Source organism: Alligator mississippiensis, chromosome 5 (genome assembly GCF_030867095.1).
Source record: "Alligator mississippiensis isolate rAllMis1 chromosome 5, rAllMis1, whole genome shotgun sequence".
NCBI classification, from domain to species: Eukaryota; Metazoa; Chordata; order Crocodylia; family Alligatoridae; genus Alligator; species Alligator mississippiensis.
In genome coordinates, this window is record NC_081828.1 from 181,860,301 (window position 1) to 181,882,228 (window position 21,928).

The window sequence follows — 21,928 nt, forward strand, 5'->3', positions numbered from 1 at the left end:
CTACAACATGGCAGACTCCATTCACAAATACAGCCTTTTTTGCTGTTTCTCTATCCCTCCTCCAGAGCACTGGGATTGGAAGGGAACTCAGGGACAGGTCATTGTCACTAGCCAGCTACAGATGTCAATATCAGAGCTGTCTTTCCCCCTCCTTCTCCCCCTCCCTCTTTCCCTGCAAGCCCGCTTCTGAAACAGCTCTGAAACATCCGAAACATTTCAGAAAATTTCTGAAATGTTTCAGTGGCCTATTTCATTTGGGAGCTGTTTCAGAGCCCTGTGTTTTGTTTCAGATTCAGTGTTTCAACCGTCGAAACATCCGAATCCAAAACTAAATGAAACAGCTGCCAAAATTTTGCACAGCCCTAATGTATATATAAATAAATAAACTGTGTATGCCATCAATTCTTGTCCTATGGAAATTTAAGTACTAGCAGGGGCTTTAATATATATATTTTTATCTGCACTATTCTCAAGCCCCTAATTCAGAAATTGTGTGACCCCAAAAATCATGACTTTGCCTTAAAAATAATTAACTTTGAAAAAAATACCTTTTTCAATACTACTTTTTTACAATACTACTTTTTTCTTTCCCTTCAAGATTTTGAGTCTTTCAGCTCTACTTTTTCAAACTTTTTCTCTGCAGCTAATAAGACTAGAAACTAGCTGTTTATTTCTAACAAAAGCTGAGATTTTTCTCATAATATACTTAAGTCATTGGGACTTATCACAAGTCTAATGGTAAAATTGCAGGAGCTGACAGCATTGTATCTTGCACTTGTCTTTGTATATTGAATTTAAAAGTGCCTGCAAATCAACCAAGTTCCTATGTACTTCAGTGCTCATTATTGTACAGTACAAAGAAAAAAGTACAAATCTAAATTATAGCATAATGAGTATATCTCCTAAGTCCTACTAACTAAATTAATATACAATTATAATATTACTAACTTTTTTGATGAAATAACTTTGTTTGATGAATGATTTGATGCAAAAGAGAACTGTGGAAGAATTTTGGCTTGACCTTGAGTTCATAATGGTTCTTCTCACAGATACGAACAAGCGTTTCTGACTTCCCATATTGGGCATAGACCCACAAAATATTTCTGGATTGGCCTTTCAGATGTAGAAGAACAAGGTACTTTCAAGTGGGCCAATGGTGACAAGATTCTGTTCACTCACTGGAATTCAGGCATGCCTGGTATGTACTGCAGTGCTATGTGAATGGGACAGCAACCTAGGAAATATGACACAAAGGCTAGGTATAGACATTCAAAGATAGAATTGATTGTGAGGTTTTCTGTAGGCAGCATAGTTTAGATTGGTAGTGAGCAGAAACACATTTGCCCTTTGAGGAGGAGGGGGACAAATTTTAGACCAAGTTCCACCATTTTTAAACCAGCCTATGTACGCTGAACTTATGTTCTGTTATGGGTTTCGTAGTTTCATAGTTGGTAGGGTTGGAAGGGACCTGAGCAGATCATCAAGTCTGATCCCCTGCCATGGGCAGGAAAGAGTACTGGGGTCAAACGACCAAGGCTAGGCGATTATCTAGCCTCCTTTTAAAGACCCCAGGGTAGCAGCGAACGCCACTTCCCTTGGAAGTTGGTTCCAGATACTAGCCATCCTGACTATGAAGTAGTACCTCCTGATATCTAGCCTGAATCTACTCTCTGTCAACTTATGGCCATTATTCCTTGTTACTCCCAGTAGTGCTCAGGGGACTCTCCCATTACCTGCTGGTCTCCCTTGGCCAATTTATATATGGCCACCAGATCCCCTCTCAGCCTTCTCTTGTGGAGGCTGAACAGGTTCAGGTCTCGTAGCCTCTCCCCGTAGGGCCTGCCCTGCTGCCCCCTGATCATGCGAGTGGCCCTCCTCTGGACCATCTCCACGATGTCCACATCCCTCCTGAAGTGCGGCGCCCAGAACCGGACACAGTACTCCAACTGCGGCCTGACCAATGTCATATAGAGGGGGAGGATCACCTCCTTGGACCAGCTTATAAACCAGTTTCCAATCAGTTATACTGGTAAAAGTGTAATGTCTGTACCTGGCCAAAAAGGTCTGAAGTTGGTCTCTCAGAATTAAAAAAAAAGACCTTGTGGGTGGAATTCCATGCATGCTTTCTATGAGGTCAAATGATAAATATTGTGATTTTTATTGGCCGTGTGAGTTGCTTAAATGACACAAGCTACTGCTGCTTGTATGCACTTAGAATGTGTGATTCCATGTGACTTGAAATTTGTAGGAAAAACTAAAACCTATGCCCTGTGTATATTTAAATTCAAACAGAAGTTTAAGTGTATTCAGTTTAATACTTTATACATTTGTCTCTCTTTTTTCATTAAGGGAGGGAGGCAGGCTGTGTTGTCATGAGAACAGGAACTGCAGCTGGATTATGGGATGTTTTGAGCTGTGAACAGAAAACATTGTTCCTCTGCAAGCAGTTGGTGCAGGGAGCAACTCCTCCTCCTCCTCCAACAACAGCTCCTCCGCTCTCATGTCCAGAGGGATGGGCTTCATCCACCCATAGTAGCTTATGCTTCAAAGTAAGTATTAAATGTCTGTGATCAAAGCACTTGTTTTCATAAAATATACATTGGATAAATCCAAAGAAAACCTTGACTACAAATTTACCCAATAGCAAGTTATACTGAAGTAGCACTTTTATTCTGAGGGATGCATGTTGAAGAACCATATTCACATGAAACTAATGTATGGATTCATAGAGCATCAGAGAAGATAGACAAGAGGAGGATGAAATAGCCAAACTCAAGAAATGACCAGATTGCATAGATGAGGATTTTGTTAGTAGTCAGAGCTTAATGGTTAAGCCTAGGCATAAACAGCTAGATGGGAGACAGGGAGAGTAAGCAGGATCAAAATAGTCATTTCTTGATTTCTTTGATGCTTGTACATTCTTTAATTATACTTTATTTTGCAGCTTTTTAGCAAAGAAAGAAAATATAAAAAGTCATGGTTTGAGGCTAGAGATTTTTGTAGAGCAGTAGGAGGAGATCTGGCTGCTATCCATACTGAAGAAGAACAAAACGTAATAGTTAAACTGTGAGTATCTGCACAACTTTATTCTTTCACTTTTGACATGTGACACGCACATAACAAAAATGTCCTTCAAGAAACAGTTGATTCCAACTGCAAATCTATACATTTATATCAATTTGTATCTCTGCATGGTTTTGGAAGTGGTATCAGGAGAGAAGGTGGCTATGCAAACAGGAATTGAGGAGGTAGTTCTGTGCTGGACAACAAGGAAAATGTAGTGGAGTAAAAGGGAAAGAAAGAGGCTACCAGGCTGATGTTGGTAATAGAACAGAGGTATAAGACTGGATTAGATATGTGCCTTGAAGCTAAGTGACTTAGGCCCTTGAAACCAAGGAAAATTGATTAGACTGTGCACTGTACATTTGTTGGGAGAGCTAGTAGCAGAGATTCAAAAATGGGATGAGTTGGTCAGAGAGACGGAAAGATGGTTTTAGCTAACCATTGTGGATGGGTTCCCTGGTTTATACTAATGACACAGTCATCCAAGTGGTGAAGTATTCTAAAGACACTGAGACTGTGGCACTTTAGCATAGAGAAAATAGGTTCAATTTGTAGTTAAGTAAAAAAAAAGTTACAATATGAAAATGTCAAATTCATTTCCATTACACAGGTTTAAAAAAAGAACAGTCCTTGGATTTAATTTTTAAAACCAAAACTATTAAAGCACATTTTTGGTCATTCAGATGTTCAGTTTGAACAATTTTAATCTGCTCATTTTTTGAGTGGGGGCAGGGAGGGGTTTCATGGTCCTGTTTTCCATTAATGCTTAAAATAAAATACATGCTTAAATTAGGGCCTTAATTTGCATTTACACCTGAGATACTGTGTATAGTAACTCTGCAGTTGTAGTCTTTCTTGAAGAGAAGTGTGTATCATCCCTTGAGGCCAGTGTAAGTGTATTCATTTGTGGATACTGGGGATTAAATAATTACATTTAAATAATTTGCTAAGGGACCAAATATTTTGTATATCTACACAGAATGTCAGACTAATGTTACAGGAAACATTCAAACTTGTTGCCATGGTGCAAGTCTGAAGACACTTGTGTGAATCACACAGATCCTTCTCTTCTAATGAAATATCCTGTGCTCCCTTTGCATATTTATATTCAATGCTTTAGGCGGAAAGGAGGTTATTCGTCTTCATATTACTGGATGGGTTTTAACAACTTGGATCCTGACAAAGGATATACTTGGAGTGATGGCTCTGCAGTAAGTAATTTACTTTTTTATAATATAGTTGTCTTTTGTAATACTGTTTCTAGAAATCTTTACAAGGCCATTTCTTGCTTCACTCCTCCTTCCCCCCTACGCTACCACATGTGATCCTCCAGCAAAATTTTTGTGAATATATGTGGCATGTGGCAATATAATGCATCTGTTACTCACCACTGCATGCTTCTTTATGGTGGAACCTGATCAAAGTGTATGTGTCTATTTGAGTTGAAACATTTAGTAGCTGTAAAGTGTGAACTGTAGACTATAGTTTCTTCCTATAACCACCTGTAGGTTTCTTATATTGCTTTGGAAAATGTAATATCACTAGGTCCATGAAGAATTTCCAATCCTGCTGACTGAAGCAGTACAAATTAGAAGACTTTGATGTGGTCCATCAAAGAGATGGTCGATCAAATTTTGCTCCAGCTGAAGATTTTGAATGCTCTGCAAGATGGACCAAAGTAGAATGCAATAGAATAGTCCAATCTGAAGATGATGGAGTGGGTATGGCAAAGACAACATTAGACAAGAAAGGTTCCAATAGAAGATGGTAATAAGAAAATGACATGGCAACCACAACTTATTCAAATTAAACAATCACAATGCATTCAAAATTGGTTCCACTTAAGAACACTTATTTTATCTTTTGCCATGTCGCCTAGCACCTTGAAACTTCCTAATTTTCATTTGAATACAGCAAGCAGTATGTTTCCCCCCTCCTTTACATACTTTACATACATTTATAAACAGTTTTATAAAATGGATGAAGATAACCTAAGCAATGTGGCTTTCCAACTGTTCAGTTGACTGAAGTCATGAAGATACAAAGATACTTGTACACATGATTAGTCACAGGTGGGATCATCAGAATATCCAAGTAGTAGTTAAGACTAGGTTATAAACCTACTTTACTTCATCCTTATAAAGTATGTCATGGCTGATATCTCTTGTTTACATGGGATAGGCACAACTCCTTAAACCTATTACTATGTAAATTGCCCTAAGGAGTCACTACATAAGGTAAGGTCATTCTCCATTTCCTCATCCAGAGAGATCTGTAACATTCAGAGTCTTATAACTGGCCCAGTGAGTACAATGCAGAGTTGAAATAAAACCACTTCTCTGTGGACGTCACAGTGCAGTGCTAGCTCATGATTCATCTTTAGAAGAAAGTAGTAACAGAGCTGTGTTTTTGTCATAGGTAAGTTATGAAAATTGGGCAGAAGGAGAACCCAATAACTATGGAGGAAATGAAAAATGTGGCATATTTTATGGATACAGTGACATGGAGTGGAATGATGTATTTTGTGAGAATATGAATTCCTGGGCTTGTCAAATACGAAAAGGTAACAAGGCTATAGGCAAACAGAGCACAGTGGTACAATGCAAGGATGGGAAATCAAATCTCAACATTAAATTTAGACCTTTCATCGCCACACTTGGTCTTCTTGAGGAAGAGACCACAAGCTGGTTGGAAAAATGTTTATCTCAATTAGGGTGGTTTCTAGCATCTGTTTTCTGCAGGCTCTTCTGGATGGAAATAACTCTGTAAACCAAATGCGTCCTAAGACGCATCAAAACACTTAATTTGTCTGCTCAGGAACAGTCTATACCTTTGAATTTTACTTCATGAAATGCATTTTAGGATACAGATTTGAGAGTAGTTTCCAAACTACACTTTGCATGGGGAATGTATTCCAGTAGGTTGATAGCATGAATATTTGCTTTTAATTGCAACTATATCTTGCTGGAAACTTAAAATATTGATGAATACTTTGTGAACTTTAACTTTCTTTCAGATATTTTATGTGTAACAGAAACATAACGTATCAAACAATGCTGGAGTTTGTATTACTTTAAAAATAACTTTCATTTAGAAAGCATTCCTTTGGTTTATCCCACGTTCATATTTTATTTTTATTTTACAGGAGAATCTTTAAAACCAGAACCAAGTAGCACATTTGGTAAGCTTTTTATTTTCTGTCAAAAGAAACAAAATATTATATGATGATGCTTAATTTGTATTACAGATACTGTGCATGTGGTTTTATTATTGCTTTTGCAGAAGATCAATATATTCTTAGTGAAGATGGATGGATTTTACATAATGAAAAGGAGTACTATTTCAGCAGGGAAAAAATGTTTATGGAACAAGCCCGGGAGTTTTGCAAGAAAAATCATGGAGATCTTCTTGTCATTGAAAATGAAAGTGAAAACAAATTTCTGTGGAAATATGTAAGATCTTGTTTTATTATATTCAAAAAGCATCATTCTGTGCAGCCATAGAAACATCTTTCAGTATCTGCTTTTCATGTACTGGAAGGCATGCAGCTATACTGCATCCAGGCTCCTTTGAAAGGTCCTGGGTTGATCTACACTTGGAAAATTTAGCTGAAAGCCTTTAGCTTCCTTATAAGGGGAGAAATAGAGAACAAAACATTGTTGCCAGTTTCTAGAGCTGTCCTACTTGTTAGACTTAAGAGAGATTTGACTAAATAAATAATTCAAAATCTGGCATTAAGTGACAGCCGGTAGACCAAATGAAAACTTCATAGAGATTCACACACAGGATCCAAGGAAGCAGTTAATTCACCATTCTCCTTTGTCATTTTAGTACATTAATTGCAGTAAAGGATGGAAAGATAAATGTTAGGCCATTGATCTACCTTTGGAATAAAACCTGTAAAAGTTTTAAAAAAGGTTGAGAACCACTGCTCTAGGGTTAAACTTGAGGCACCCTGTGTTTGACTCAAGACGCCCCTCATTTGACCCCTCCATAATTTTTGTGAATCGAGTAGCACTCCATTTAAAAAACTCATTTATGTATAACAGTGCTTACGTTCTTTCAGAAGGACTGGGCAGTTGAGGCAGGGCCAAGGGCAGGCAAGGATAAACCTCAGCCTGCATTTATCTCCTCATACCTGCTTATCTCCTCAAACCTTGTGGCACCCTTCGAAAAATCTCACCCTACTCCATGGTATCCTGACCTTCTGGTGGAAAATTACTGACCTAAAGAGAAAAGAATTAGAGCTTTGATGGATTTTTTTTTAAATTGATTAAATCAATTTTCCCCATTTTTGTCAACATTTAAACATTTTAAAGGTTTAAGTTTTCAGTGAAAAACTAAAAGCCAAAACCTTTCCTTCTCTTGACAACAACAATGCCAACAACCTATTTATGAAGCTAACCATATTCTTTTGGAAAAAAGAAAAAACACACACACATTTGAGAAGAACATTATTTCATCAAATTAAAATCCAGAACATATCAATAGAAATTTCTGTCTAGCTTACAGGGGTTTCTTATTCCATGCTCTCCCAAACTTGCAAATTTATTTTTAATTTATTGTCACATTTGCCTACCAGATAGGCTTTCCCACTATATAATAGCAGCTTTTCCTCTATTTCATTATCATTCCATTCTATTTTTACTGGTGATCAAGTAAAGGCCTTGAATTATGATTTATGTTTTCAGAATACTGCACAATTCTTTCCCCAATAGTAAGCTTATGGTTGGTGGCCTATATACTACGTACAAAAGTTACTAAGCCAACTTCCATAGAACAGATGTTTGCTTTATATTACAGCTATTTTGTTACGTCTCATTAAAATCTTATCTCTATGTTTTAGAGCTACTATTATGGTTTTTACGATGACCTTTACATTGGCTTATATGTGAGTCTTGATAAAAAGTTTCGGTAAGTAAACAAGGACCATAAAGCTTGTCAAGCAGTACAAGTATTGCATCAGGCTATCTTGAATGACTTGCTAAAGTTTTCATTTCACAGGCTCATGAACTTGTTTGGGGATTAATTTTTCATCATGGTATCAAAAGAACATTTCAATGAAGTAAAATACATAGCTAAAACATATTTAAAAAAAAATTTTAAGAGAGAGAGAGAGAGAAGTTAGTGAATGAACAAATGTATTTCAAATTTTACCAGCTTAGATAGAGGTACAAAGCTGCTACTGCTAAGAAACCTATTTTCTCCCTAATTGGCAAAACAATTATTTTCTCCTACTTCCAGGTTTTCATCCTCATGATGATGCCTGGGTCCTGTACCTTGGGCACAATCAACAGCTTCGGACATTTCCCCTTCTCCAGCTGTTTTGCAAGGTGTCTTTTCTTTGGGCTTTTCTTTGGGCAAGGTGTCTTTTCTTTGGGCTTTTAATACCTTTTCCTGTATTTGTTCCATTTTCACTTCATTTATTTCTCTGAGCTTCATAGGCATCAATCAGTGTATTAGTTGATGTTTTGTTGGTAGAGTCAGTGCTGTGTTACTACTTCTGGTTGTTATCTTTTGCATTCTTCCCTCTCTTGATTTTGCGAGAGAGAGAAAAATGGCTTGAAGTTTTGAGGTGTGTTTCACTTGACTATATCATATCATAGGTAAGTACATGTCAGATGTGACAAAAATGCAATTAGGTGTCACCAGGACCTGCAACAGCCAAAACTCAGAACTTTTGTACTCCTGTTCTCATGGGAATCAATTTCTTGAACCAGTCTCAGAATCTAGGATAAATAAAATGCAAGCTCTATTGATTGATTCATTTTCCTACAGTATTCATCAAAATTATGAAGTGCTATGGCCACATATTGAATTCCTCTCAGAATTGTTGGTGAATTTTCCCATGTCTGTTCCCTAAGACATCATTCTTATCCCAGGGTCCCTCTTTTTGTATCTCTCTCCCTTTCCCATGCTTCAGTGCTGGATTAAAAGACCATCACTGAAACCTTAATTATGAAGCACTGCCGCTCTGACCTCTGCCATTCTTTCCCCTATTCAGGAAAAGCCTTTTGGCCACAGCATTCAGCTAGTGGCACAAAAGGGCAGTCCTGTCTCTTAGAGCTATTGTTTCTTGTTTCTGCTATCTGGGCAAATTACTGTTTATTAAAGTTTATTAAATTCTGTTTATTAAAGGTTTTTTTTCTCTCATTCTTTATTTTCACCTTCCTTCCTGATAGGTGATGTCACTTGTCTGTTCAATATTTCTCTTACTTCACTGTATACTCTTTCTTCGTATATGGCTCTGGACCTTTCTGTAACTACACACAATCTCTGTTCAGTTGTATGTGATTTCCTTGCATTTTGCTTGCATGTTTGGATTTTGCTTTTGGAAGCATCCACAAACTTTTGATTATGAGAATCTATTGATTTGACTTTGTGCTTGATAGTCCCTGACAATAAACCGTTTAGTAGATTACCATTTGATCGAGATTTTTTATTGTCTGTTATTTGGGAAGAATTTTACAATTTGAAAATCAGTACTGGATACATAAGGATAAACGTGTAAAGAAGGATGCCGAAAATAACTTTTGCTGGAGGCTATCAGTTTACACTAGCTTGGGGCCAGTGGACTATGGAGGAAATTTCTGTCAAATCTATATGTAGGGATTCTGTCCATAGGCTGTTAATCTACAGATAAGTATGTTTCCAGAGGATAAGTAAAAGTAAATCATTATCTCATCTTGCAATTTGTTTTACAAAACTCTGAAGTAAAGTGTAGGTGGGGAAACAGACTATATCTATAACAAATGCATCTAATTTGCTTAGTCTTATATTGTTTTAACTTGCAGCTGTTAATTATTACATTTCATTTTAATTTTATGAACAAAGGGAAAATGTAGGTTAAAAAACAAGAAAATATTCTCAATTTGCTCTTCAGGATTTTGACCACAAGTGCTAAAAAAGTCACACAAGGTTCTTTGGGTAGAAGGGTGTTTGTGCCTGAAAGTTTGCAAAGAACAATTTTCCTAACTATTTAGCTGGTCTCATAAAAGATATCACATCCACCCAAAGAACCTTGTCTGCCTATGACCTTAGACCAATGTGGCTACAACCTACAACCCTAAAGCAAAGAAGTCACACACACAGAGCTATGTGCCCAAGTTGCTTTTGGTGTAGCTAGGATTTCTGTAATATAAAATAAAATGAACTAATGTAGCCTTCAAAAATAACTTGATATACTCAATAATTTTGGAATGTCATTTCTTTTAGTTGGATGGATGGCACTCCAGTAAACTATGTTGCCTGGGCCCCAAATGAACCCAACTTTGCAAATAATGATGAAAACTGTGTGGTCATGTATTTCCGTACAGGTGAGTATAATATTACTATATCAGTAGTTTAATAGTTCTGCATTGCATGGCTTATGTGCAATATGGGTGTTTCTTGTAAGATAAGTTTTACCAATAAGTAGGCTCATGTTGAGTAGGATTTTCAAAAGCCCTTACCAGACTTGAACATAAATCATACTGAAAATCATTAGCACTTGGATTTCTAAATTACTCCTAAAAGTTCTCCCACCTCTTTTGCAATTAAGACATTGAACTAGGATTGAAATCTGAACTGAATTCTTACTTTCTGTATGACAGTGGACAAATTGCTTACAGCTCTGTTTCTTTCTACCCTTTTACCTGTTTTAAGCATTGAAAGTGATATCTTTTCACAACAGTTCATAGAAGGAGAGGAGAGGGCCTCAGTTTTATTTGATGCCTGTACACACTACTTGTAATGCAAATGATGACAAATTATAAACACTAGAAAACACTGCAAGGTGGAGTGTTAATTATATGTTATGTACTCAAGCCAGTACAATTTCTAAATGGCAGTGTGGATCTATAAGTGTGCATGTGTAGACTGGGCATTAACTAAATGTGTATATATGTGCATCCATGACTACATTTTATCTGAGGTATGAAAATCTAGACAATCAGAACCATGTGACTAGGGGCAGTTGTCCTCTAAGACAGGAGGCATGTCCTCCCATGTTTTAGCTACAATAAAACATGAGTAGAGCAACTTGCCAAGGCAGCAAGAGATATAGGATCTCAATCTCCTTGTTTATAGGAGTTTTAAGTTGCATCTCTGACTTTGCAGCATGGTCCTCTAAACAACACACCACAATGCTTGAGCAACCATTGACTGAATATAGACATGCATTTCTATGGGAATTTAAGATAAATTCTTATCATTAGAAAAACAATCCAAGAGTTGGGTGTACATGCATTTGAGTCGGCTGGATGGAGAGCTACACAGGTGAGGTCTTCAGCCAGGGAGTACTAGAGAGCTGGTCCCTGGGCCACCGCTTTTCTTGGGGAAGCCTGTTACTGGACTGCCTGTCCTCTCCCCTGCCTGGGAAGGGGGACAGGCTGTCAATAGGCAGCCAATTGGGTTTTAAATTGCCTGGTGTGAAGCCCAGGTGGGTGGGACATGTGGCATTTAAAGCCCACTGGGCTGTGAACCAGGGTGGGAAGAGTTTCTTCATGCCTGGTTCCTGGCCCCCAGGGCTTTGTAATCTGGGTGCCATCATTTAAAGGGTAGGAACTGGGAACCTAGTGGCTAGGGTCCAGGGGACAATTTCACTCCATTTGAAAAGTTGCTCGAGCCCAAGCAGCCTTGCAGTGGTGCTATAGCGGTCTCTTGTCCATCTGTCCTTTCCTTCCCCAAGGCCTCCCAGTGGAGCAGGACTGTGGAGAGTGGGAGATGATTCCTCCATATCTATAAGGATTCTTAAGCTTGCAGTCCTTGCAGTCAGAGGGGAATTGTTTCTTGCTCCCCCACATACCTCCGGATGGAACTGGAGGGGTGTGGGGATGGGACTTTTCTCTGGTGGTGGGAATCTTCCTGAGGCTGTAGGTGGGTTCCTGTCACAGGAGAATGGTCAACCCCCCAACCCACCAATCAGCTCATTGGCAGGATGGATGAGCGGGGGCATTTTCTATCATCTGGAGCTCTCCCAGGATTCCAGGACTTCAGCCCTGACCCTGCCTCTTGCTTCAGTCCCAAGGGTCTGGGAGGATTCCCACCTCAAGGGAATGGCCCTCCCTCTTCTGCCATACAGCTGATTGGCAGGATAGGGGCACAGCCCCCACAGGGCTCCTTGACAGCTTGCCCCTGAGCAGAGGACTGTAGGACACTACATCCAGCACCCAGGAAAAGAATACAGATATTCAAAGTACTGTGGGAAGGGAATGATCTACCTGGTTCAATGAGGTTGAATTTCCTTGTAAACACACTTTATGTCTTCCATAACAAAGCCCTTGATCATCTGTATACTTTCCTTCATGTCAGGTGAAAAGCTTTTGTCCTGGCAGAAATGTAACATATGAACAAGGCCATTAGTGCTGGTATTCTTTTGAAACTGGCCCTTCTGTTGGGCAGCCAACAGAAAGAGGTATGTCACACCAGGAGGAAGACAGCAAGACGGTGTTGATGGTTTCTGGCCAGCAAGGCATCACCGAGTAGAAATTATCTTGCAACACTGGGTTCTATTTGTTTTATCCAATGACTAGGAAGTGCCAGGAGCAGTGGCTCAGCTTCAAAAGGAGTGACTGAGAAAGTTCAGGATCATACTTGGCATGTATTTGGTGGTTACAGCACTGTGCTGGGAAGTTAGAAATGCAAGTTCAAACCTCATTTGGGTGAGAGGGTGGCCTCAGGGTTGCCTATCAAAAATTATTTTTTACTCATAGTCCGGAAACTTTTTACTGACATACGTTTTAAATAATGTAAAGGTAAGCACTCTGCTAGGCACTGGACAAGGCGTGGTTTCAAATTTAGATGTATAACACCATCCACCATAGAAAAGTTTGGTTGTCAACAAAAAGCTTCCAGATTATCATTCAATAAATAAATAAATAAAGTCTTGGCTTGGCAACCCTGCTTGACTGCAGCAATGATTTTGCATCAAGGTGCCCCCACCTCAGGGCTTCCCTACTTCCCACACCGTGATGCCCCTGACTGCACTTTACATCATGCTGCCCCCACAGCCTAACCCCCACTAGCCCTACCCTGATCTTAGCACAGAGAAGGTCTACTGTATGCCTACCTGTGATCCAACAGTATTACAGGTAGACAAGCAGATACAGCAAAAGCTGGGAGGGAAGGGGTTTCCAGGGCTACAGAGCCATAAGAGAATGCTTCATGCAGGGTGCTGTGTTCTCACTTAGACACTAGGGACACTTACAGAAGTTATCAAAGGGCACCTCAATCATGCTGTAACTTTTGGCACTTTATATAAAGTGCTTAAAGTTACAAAGTCATCACAAGTAATAGACATTTGGCATTTGATGGTGGGGGCTGGGTGCCTCTGTGCACTGGCCAAGGCCAGGTGGCAGGGGGTGCTGTAGCCTGGTTGGAAACAGTCATCTGGGAGAGCTGGTTAGCATTCATTTCTTTGTGTGTGTGTGTGTGTGTGTGTGTGTGTGTGTGGGAGGAGGGGCAGGGGCAGTGTGCAGGGAGCTCAGGGGCTGTGCCCCTTCTCTGCTAGTGTCATAGAGCACTGGGAACATTCTACTGCTGGGGGGGGGGGGAGGGTCCTCGCTGGATCCCACTACCCCCAATTGCTGCCCAGCTGCTACCTAGCCTGTTTGGAAACAGCACACTGGGAGAGCTCTCCCCCTCTATCCCTCACTGCACAGGGAGGAGAGTCCCTGCCACCTCCCTGTGGCAGACAAGGGGCATGACACTTAACCTTCTCGGAACTCTATAGAAGTTCCCTAAGGTGCTCTAATTTAGAACGCCTTCATTTAGTACTTGATTTAATAAGGGTTAATTTTTTTGCATGATCAGCCATTTGAAAAATGCTCTGAAGCTGTGCATGTGCATTATGACTAGAGGTGCACCAATACGTTGGTCAATATCATATCAGCACCGATAAAAGGAAAATTAACATTATCGGCTATTGGTTTTTTTGGCTGATGTGGCCAATAATATCACCAATAAATGCCACATGCAAGTACGCAGCTGCAGCATACGCATGGCCAGGTGTGCAGCCAGGCATCTTGGAGAGCAGTGTCTAGCCAGTCAGTCTGTGGAGGGGAAGGTGCGTGGGGGGGCCAGATCGAGGCCACGTGGTGGGGGAGGGAGTGGAACTGGGGCAGGAGCAGGTGCTGCCAAGCCAGGGTGGGGCATGGGATGGAGCTGTGGCTTGTCTGGGGGCCCTGGGGGTGCAGCTCCCACTACTGCATGCGTCCTGGGGGAGGCATGTGCCCCCCAGATCTGTGTGAAGGGCAAGGGCAGGCTGCCACTGTGGGCTGGTGCTGGGGGCTGTCCTGGCCTCTTCCTGGTGGCTGTGAGGAGAGGGGCTATGGAGGGGGCTATGGTGAATTTTGGGGTTGGCTCTAGCCTCCCTGTAGCTCCCCTCCCAGGGCCACCACTACCGCCTCCTCTGCCCCACCCTGCCCGGCCCAAGTGCAGCCACCAGGAAGAGCTGGATTTTATTAAAGGAAAAGAGAAACCCTAATTGAACAAATGAGCAATTTTAAAACAAAACAATTTTAGAAGAACTCTGAGGGTGCATCCAGACAAGCAAGCATGTGCCTACTGCGGCAACTCAAAGCAGTTTGAGATGTTGTAAGAGGCACGGTAAGAAAGAAAATGTCATATTTCATATTTGTTGAATGTGAGTCACTGAATTTTTGGGGGAAGGGGATGGAGGGAAAAATTAAAAAAAACAAAATGGCTCTACTTTCCATACCTTGGTTGTCTAGGGAAGGGACAGCATTTAGTTTCCATCTAAATCTCATCCATTGTACTCAGGAATGTGGAATGATCTCAACTGCGGAGTCAGCAAAAACTTCATCTGTGAAAGGCTAAACAGGACTGTTCGTTCAACAGTTGCTCCTACATCACCTGTACCTCTGGGTGGATGCCCTGAAAACTGGCTTTTGTTTAATAACAAGGTACAGTAACAAATATCTCCAGCATATTGTATTTGAAAAGGAATTGAATTTAGACAAAGAGATTCTTATTTTTATTGTTTAGTTTTGTACTGAGAATTTAGATTATCCAAAGATATATTCTGATTGTCTGACAAGACCATTCTGGTGATGCCACATCCAGATTTGAAGCACCTGAGAAATAGGTTTGTGAATTACTGTAAGTTTTAAGTGACTTCAATCCAAACTTTTAAAAAGTATTTAGATTCTGAAATGAGAGGGAATTGGGTACCTAAATACCTTTAAAATACTGTTTCTTTGGCCCTAGTACTAAAAAACATTTTGCTAACACTTAACTTTGGGTCAGGAAGAAGTGACCCTTAATTCTGATGCAATCAGCATTATACCAGTATAAAAATATAGGAGATTCATGATGCAAACTCTTGAACTGGGGTAACTTCATCCCATACACGGGAGTACTCTTCTTGAAAGAACTGGGGATAAATCTCCACCATTGTAAGTCATCATGGCGAGATTTCATCAGTTTGCACCTTATCCTGGAATAATCATTTGCTCATGGCAAGCAGACTGTAAATAGATGTCTCATTTAACACAGGCCTGATTTTCCAGGAGTTTGACATGCATCAAAACAGGTGCAACATCGCCATTTAGCATGTTGCCCTTCCAACTTGCACTGCTGCTCTTCTGCCAGTAGGTGGTCAGTAGCCTGGCTGGATTGTCCAGGGAATGACCCATAATAACCCTACAGACATACATTGTGGTGTCCTGTGGAAAAAAACAATAGCCCCTTTAATCCTGCATAATTCAGTGGACTTGTACATCTGTAGGATCCCAGGATAAAAGACTTTGTTCTGGGAGAAATGTGACATTTACCCACAACCATAAAGTGTTACCTGATCCCCTGCCATCTACTGGTGAGCCTACTGTGGAAAAAATACACATCTGTCTACTACATTACCCCAGTATAATTTATGTTGAGATGTAAAATGGATATACATTACATTGGGGCATATGATCATTTGCCCTGGCCTTGAAAGATGACACAGTTAACAAATATATTCTGCTTGTGCTGTAGCACTTACCTGTTCCAAACCATGTTCTCTGAACAAAATTGTTGATTATTAGTTGATAGAGAAAGAATGTAAAGTTGCTTCTTCATTAGACTGGATTAGAGGAACATTACCCATAAGAAGCCTTTTCCAAAAGGAGGCAAGCAGAATTAGATAATACAAAGCAAGCCTTCCTTCTTTGAAATGACCTACTTATACACAAAAGGTGGATCTTTATGCAAATACTTGTATCTCTACTCTACAATCAATGTATGACTTGTTTACATAAACCCTTGTTTCATTCTATCTGTCACTGTTATTTTAAGTACCATTGCACAGTGGTATTATAAAGAGTTTGCTATGGTGCATAACAAGGTTGCCAACCCAAGAAAATGTTTTTTATTGAGAAGTTGAAAGTTGCTTACTGACAACCAAACTTTTTAACTGACACTATGCCACCCTGCCAAAGGGTTCCCTCTTCACTCCTATACCCTGATACTCCTGACCACATCCTTTCCTTTTTAGATATGTAGATTACATGGCCAAAAAAGGCCCATTAGATCACCTAGTTTGACTTCCTGTGTGATGCAGCCTATTGTATATATTTGTTTTGAGTGAAATTGTTTTGTTTGTTTGTTTGCAAGAGAACCAACAACATGGCATCCAAACCTCAACAAAATTTTCTTTTTCAGTGTTTCAAATTATTTGATAGCATTAAAAAAGAAGCACAGTCATGGCATGCTGCACGGACTACATGTACAAGTTTCGGAGGCAATCTGGTTACTGTATCAAGTGCAGAACTGCAAGGTATAGTGTGTACATTTTTTGATAATGGATCAAATAAAGAGGTCAACCAGTATCATGGAACAGCCATAAAATAGAGACCAAAAAAGAAAAAAAAGAGATACAGCTGCAGTTTCTGTAATACATTTTACTACTCTTGCTTATATGAGAAGTTGCATTTAATGATGGATGAGGTGTATGTAGTTTGAATACATTTAAATATACATATCAATGGTTTGCCTAAGTTTGAAGAGCACAATTTCAGCATAATAGTAGATCATAGATTATGCCTGCCACTGTATCAGGGATTGTCAATGTGACTGATTTTTTTAATTTGTTTTGATTTTCTAAATTTCAAACCTTCAAATAATGGTAATGTGCATGTATATACATACTGTTCAGCATGAACAAAGATAGCAACATTGAGCTTCTGATTTAACTGCTATGGAAATCAGTATTGTCAGTGATTGGGGAAAAGTGCATTTAGTTTTCCTATTTGTAAAACTATTTGCTTTTTTTTAGCTTTCCTTATCACCCTCATAAAGGATGCCACAGATGAGGTCTGGATTGGAATGAATGATATAAATCATGAATACTTGTTCCTATGGACAGATGGAAGTGGTGTCTCTTATACAAACTGGGCAAATGGTTATCCAGATTATAGCTATCAGGTAAGTATTTAATGCAAGTTATCATTAAATCATTACATTTTTGGTAGGTAGATCAAACTGTGTGTGACCCACACAATTTAATGTATATAGAATTCAATATATTAATTGTTGTTGAAAGCAGAACTACCATGCTACAGGTCATCTTATATGTTTCTGGACATTCAGTTTGAAATATTTTTTTAAAAGGTCTGGATTGATAGTTGAATACTTCTTTATTTAAAATCAGTTTTTCTGAGATAGTAAACATTCAGGGCTTTAAAAAAAAATGTAAGTTATCTTTTTATCATATCCCTGTAATGCTGTATGAATCTTAATGAGAAGATTGGAACAAGGCCAATATTCTGCAGACTTAAATCCAGTGATTAGTTCACAAACTTAGTATCATAGAATCATGGGAAAGTTGGGGTGGAAGGGACCTCAAGAGGTCTTCTTGTCCAACCACCTGCTCAAGGCAGGATCAGCCAACCTAGATAAGTATTAGTACAACTTGTTCTTAAACACTTCCAAGGATCTCTAGGTAATTTGTTTCAATGCACAGCACCATCTAGGGGAGAAAGTTCTTTAATAACCAACCTAAATTTCTCTTGTTGCTATTTAACATCATTTCTCCTTGTCCTGTCCCTTTTGATTGCAGAGAATAGTCTATCTGCATACACTTCATAGCTACCCTTCAACCACTTGAAGATTATTATCAAATTCCCCCTTAGTCTTTTCCTTTCCAGATTGAAAAATGCTAATTCTTTCAACCTTGGCCTTCAAGTCCTGCCTCCCAGACCTTTTATCACTTTTTGTTGTTCTCTGGTGGACTCTCTCCAAATTGTCTACCTCTTTCTGGAAGTGAGGTGCCCAAAACTGGGCACTTCTCTAGGTGACTCAATTGAGACTAGTCGGGTGATTCTTATAATTAAAGGTTTCCAGATGATATGCTAATGCTGAGTAATTTGGGAGTATCACAAGGATTCATTAGAATTTACTGAACTATTAACAGGTGGTTTCTGTTTATAAATATGATTTACAGATATGCCCTACTACATAGATCTTACACATGAACGCAATTACGTGAAATACCTTTTTTTTAAAAAAGGCAGAAGAAGAATAATCAGGGTCTCCTATTTTTGTTTTATAGTCTATCTTTCATTTTATTAGATCTCGCTCCCTATTAGATCTATCTTCAGAATAACTCCACTGCAGACTAAGAGGTTTTCCCCATCATCATCTCAACTTACTGTTAATTGCAGAACATAACAGAGTACTGTTCAGTTGTGAATGAAATAGTTAATGTGGACTAATGGCTGGCTTTTCTACTTTTTTGCTCCTATTTTATCATCTTGACTAAATATCTTTTTCACAATAAAATTGATAAGCAATTTGAACTGAAGGAGCCTCACACAACAGCTCTAGAACAATAAAGAACATGAGTGAAGGTGCTATTTGGTAAATGCTAGAACAATATAATATAAGCCCTGTTCAAATATGAAATGGCTTATTACAAGACTAGATTACATGGCCCTGAGGGAGTATAAGTAATAAAAAATAGATGCTTGATCAACCTGTCTGTGATAGCTTGGTCGTCAGATGTAGGAGGAAGAAAAGTGTTTTTTGTTTGTTCTTTTCTTCGTGCTCCTTAATGTATCATTTTCCTTCTTAGTCTGACTGCATCTTTATGACAAACAAAAATATTGAGGAGGCAGGGAAATGGAAAGATTCAGACTGTCAGGCTAACAAAAGCTACATATGCCAGAGAAATGCAGGTGAGTGCTCCTCCACCAGTCTTCTAAGTAAATAAAAATGAGAAAATGGTTGGATGTTTGAATTGCCTTCTGGACTGAACTCTCACTTTCCACATACACTGCATCAGCTCTGGCCTCTAAGTGAAATGTGTTTCAGAGCTTCGTATGAGCTCAAGAACATTTTGACAAAGCAAACAGGGATACTAATAATTTTTGCCATGGGTGCCAAAAAAGACCCCTCACTCTTCCTGAGTGCCACTCCATTCCACTTCCTTTGCCAAACTGGCTGCTCAGCTTTCTGCTCCCTACTTTGTGGTCCTTGGCCAATCTCCTTCTCTGCTTTCTGTTTCCTACCCTATTTGGTCTTCTGCTGCCTGGCCCCTCCCTGATCTGCCATGTGCCCCACAGAGAGGCTACCTGTGCTGTTTGTGGCCTGTGTGTAACAGGTTGGATACCCCTGCTCTAATATTTGTAGCAGCTTGGCCTGTAGAAAAAGCCAGCAGGTGTCATGTAGCCCATCTGAACTAATCTTAGACACAACTGCAAAGGGATCAAGGCTGTTACTCCACCTTCAGTTTGGCTTGATCCCTCCTCACCTTGACCAGCAGATCAGACCAGCAGATCCCATTTCTGCAACCAACAAGACTTTTTTTATGAAGCAGAGGGAAGTCCTTATTGCCACAACTCAGCAGAAGGTTGTTATGAAAGCTGTTTGGAGGGAACTGTTTTTGGCTTATATAATGTATACTGGATGGGAGGATTGAAAGGGTGATAGGGCTAAGGTAATAGGGTGATGGGGCTAAGATTGGGAGGGAGAAAAATGAACCCCTTAATATGCCAGCTCTCAGGAGGGGTAAGAAGGCTTGCTTGGAGAGACTTATTTAGGATTTTGTGAGAGGGGAAAAGGTCACTGGTTTGTAAATAAATCATGGTGGAGGGTACATTAAGAGTTTTTCTTTTTTTTTTTACCCTGAGAGATTGAGGTTTGGTCTGCCTTGTCTACACTATTGATACACCAGATTTTTCAGCCTTGCCTAGACCATATTTTCAGCTGGAGCAGCACGCACCCCTCCCAAACCCTTCTCTTCTCATTTCATCATGGTGGGTGTTTTGGCCTTGCAGCCACCAGTACCATACATCCTGGGTGCCATAGGATCACAAGGGATCATAACCTGGAGGTTGCTCCCCTCTAATCCCGTGCATAGTTGCACTGTGGTTAAACAAAATCTAGTACTTATTGTAACAGTCAAATTTATGGAAGCACTGCATACTTTCATAGAGGAGGGGTATAACTTAATGGAGAAGTCTTGGTTGGGAGCAGAGTAGCTGAAGAGCCTAAGGCTACCACTTTTTATTAAAGCTCTTTGAGTCATGGTTGTTGTCACTGAAATGATGGTTTTACCACCCATTGCATCTTGATTTTTATTAGTGTTACATCTCTTAATCATTTGAAAACTGTAGACATTTGTTAAGTGATACAATAATTGCATAGACTATGAAACAACCATTTATTCCTTTATTTTCTTATTTTGCTACAGATCCTAAACTATATCACCAAACAACAGTTCCCATACCTGGCTTTATCCAATATGGTAACAGTAGCTATTCCCTCATCAGTTCCAAAAAGGATTGGGAAGAAGCACACAAAAACTGCAAGGCTGAACACTCAGAACTTGCCAGCATTTTAGATGCCTATACCCAATCATTCCTGTGGTTGCACATGTTAAAGTTTAAGGAGCCTGTGTGGATTGGTCTCAACAGTAATGTGGTAAATATGTCAAATATACTTCATGTCAGAATACTTCTGCCCCATTTGTCACCAGATGATTGACTGTCTTGATTTTCAAGAACTGTTACTGTTGTACCCTTTCGTCTCATAGTGGGCACTAAGCATGAGCAAGAATTCTTTGTTTTCATAGAGAAGTTACGCTGGAAGAGGGCTTCTAGATACCATCTAGTCCAACCAGGGATTGAACCTGTGACTTTGCTGTTATTAGCAAGATGCTCTAACCAGCTGAGCTTCTAATGATATTAGTCTTCAAAAGCATCCAGAAAAGGAAGGGAAACAGGGAGATGTGGGAAAAGGATGTATAAAAAGGAGACATGCTGTGGGCATGGTGGAGGATCTGTAAAAATGGAGTTGCAAGGAGGCTGAGAGGAGAGTAGAAGCTATAGGAATAGTGGGAGGTTGAAGGCACTGAAGAAAGCATGGTGAGCTGATGACAGGGAATTGTGGGATCAAGAAAGGGATAAACAAGCAATGGGTAGGAGATGCATAGTCTTTCTTCATAGAAATGATTTAGCAAAGTAGTGGAGGGTTCCCAAAACCACAAGGCTTAATTCACTGAAGCAGGTGGAACATTCACCTAGAAGGAATTTTCACTGAGTGGGAGGAGCTTTGTACTCTAGTGGGGGTTGCTAAAGAGATTCAGTGAAGCAGTGTGTTCCCTAACTGCCTGGGTATCCCACAGATCTGAGCCAATGTTATGCGCTTAGGGTTTCATTGGTTCCCCGAACCTTTGGCAGAATGGAGTTTGCCAGTTGGCCATCTGAGGCTTCTTTCATGGCAGCCTACACAACCATAACCCAAATGTCTGCCATTGGCTTGGGAACATCCTGGCCTGAATTTATGCCAGTTTGTTCCAGAGCAATTAGATATATATCTCATCTTGCTTATATTCTTTATTGTTATAACCATGTTACTGAAAAGAACTAGTGCTTCCATGGTTTGA

The 21,928-nt window shown here is 39.7% G+C and overlaps 1 protein-coding gene across 1 annotated transcript in view; it reads left to right on the forward strand.

Annotated features, from left to right (window-relative positions):
• Nucleotides 1–21,928, forward strand: part of LOC102564501 (macrophage mannose receptor 1) — a 56,642-nt gene that overhangs the window by 20,727 nt on the left and 13,987 nt on the right. The window contains exons 11-24 of the mRNA XM_006265855.4: nt 1,050–1,198; nt 2,350–2,549; nt 2,945–3,066; nt 4,184–4,274; nt 5,482–5,626; nt 6,209–6,244; nt 6,346–6,515; nt 7,910–7,977; nt 10,279–10,379; nt 14,824–14,966; nt 16,705–16,819; nt 17,318–17,466; nt 19,115–19,217; nt 20,735–20,964. Of these exons, the coding sequence (XP_006265917.1) occupies nt 1,050–1,198; nt 2,350–2,549; nt 2,945–3,066; nt 4,184–4,274; nt 5,482–5,626; nt 6,209–6,244; nt 6,346–6,515; nt 7,910–7,977; nt 10,279–10,379; nt 14,824–14,966; nt 16,705–16,819; nt 17,318–17,466; nt 19,115–19,217; nt 20,735–20,964 (1,822 nt within the window). The remainder of the gene's footprint in view (nt 1–1,049; nt 1,199–2,349; nt 2,550–2,944; nt 3,067–4,183; nt 4,275–5,481; nt 5,627–6,208; nt 6,245–6,345; nt 6,516–7,909; nt 7,978–10,278; nt 10,380–14,823; nt 14,967–16,704; nt 16,820–17,317; nt 17,467–19,114; nt 19,218–20,734; nt 20,965–21,928) is intronic.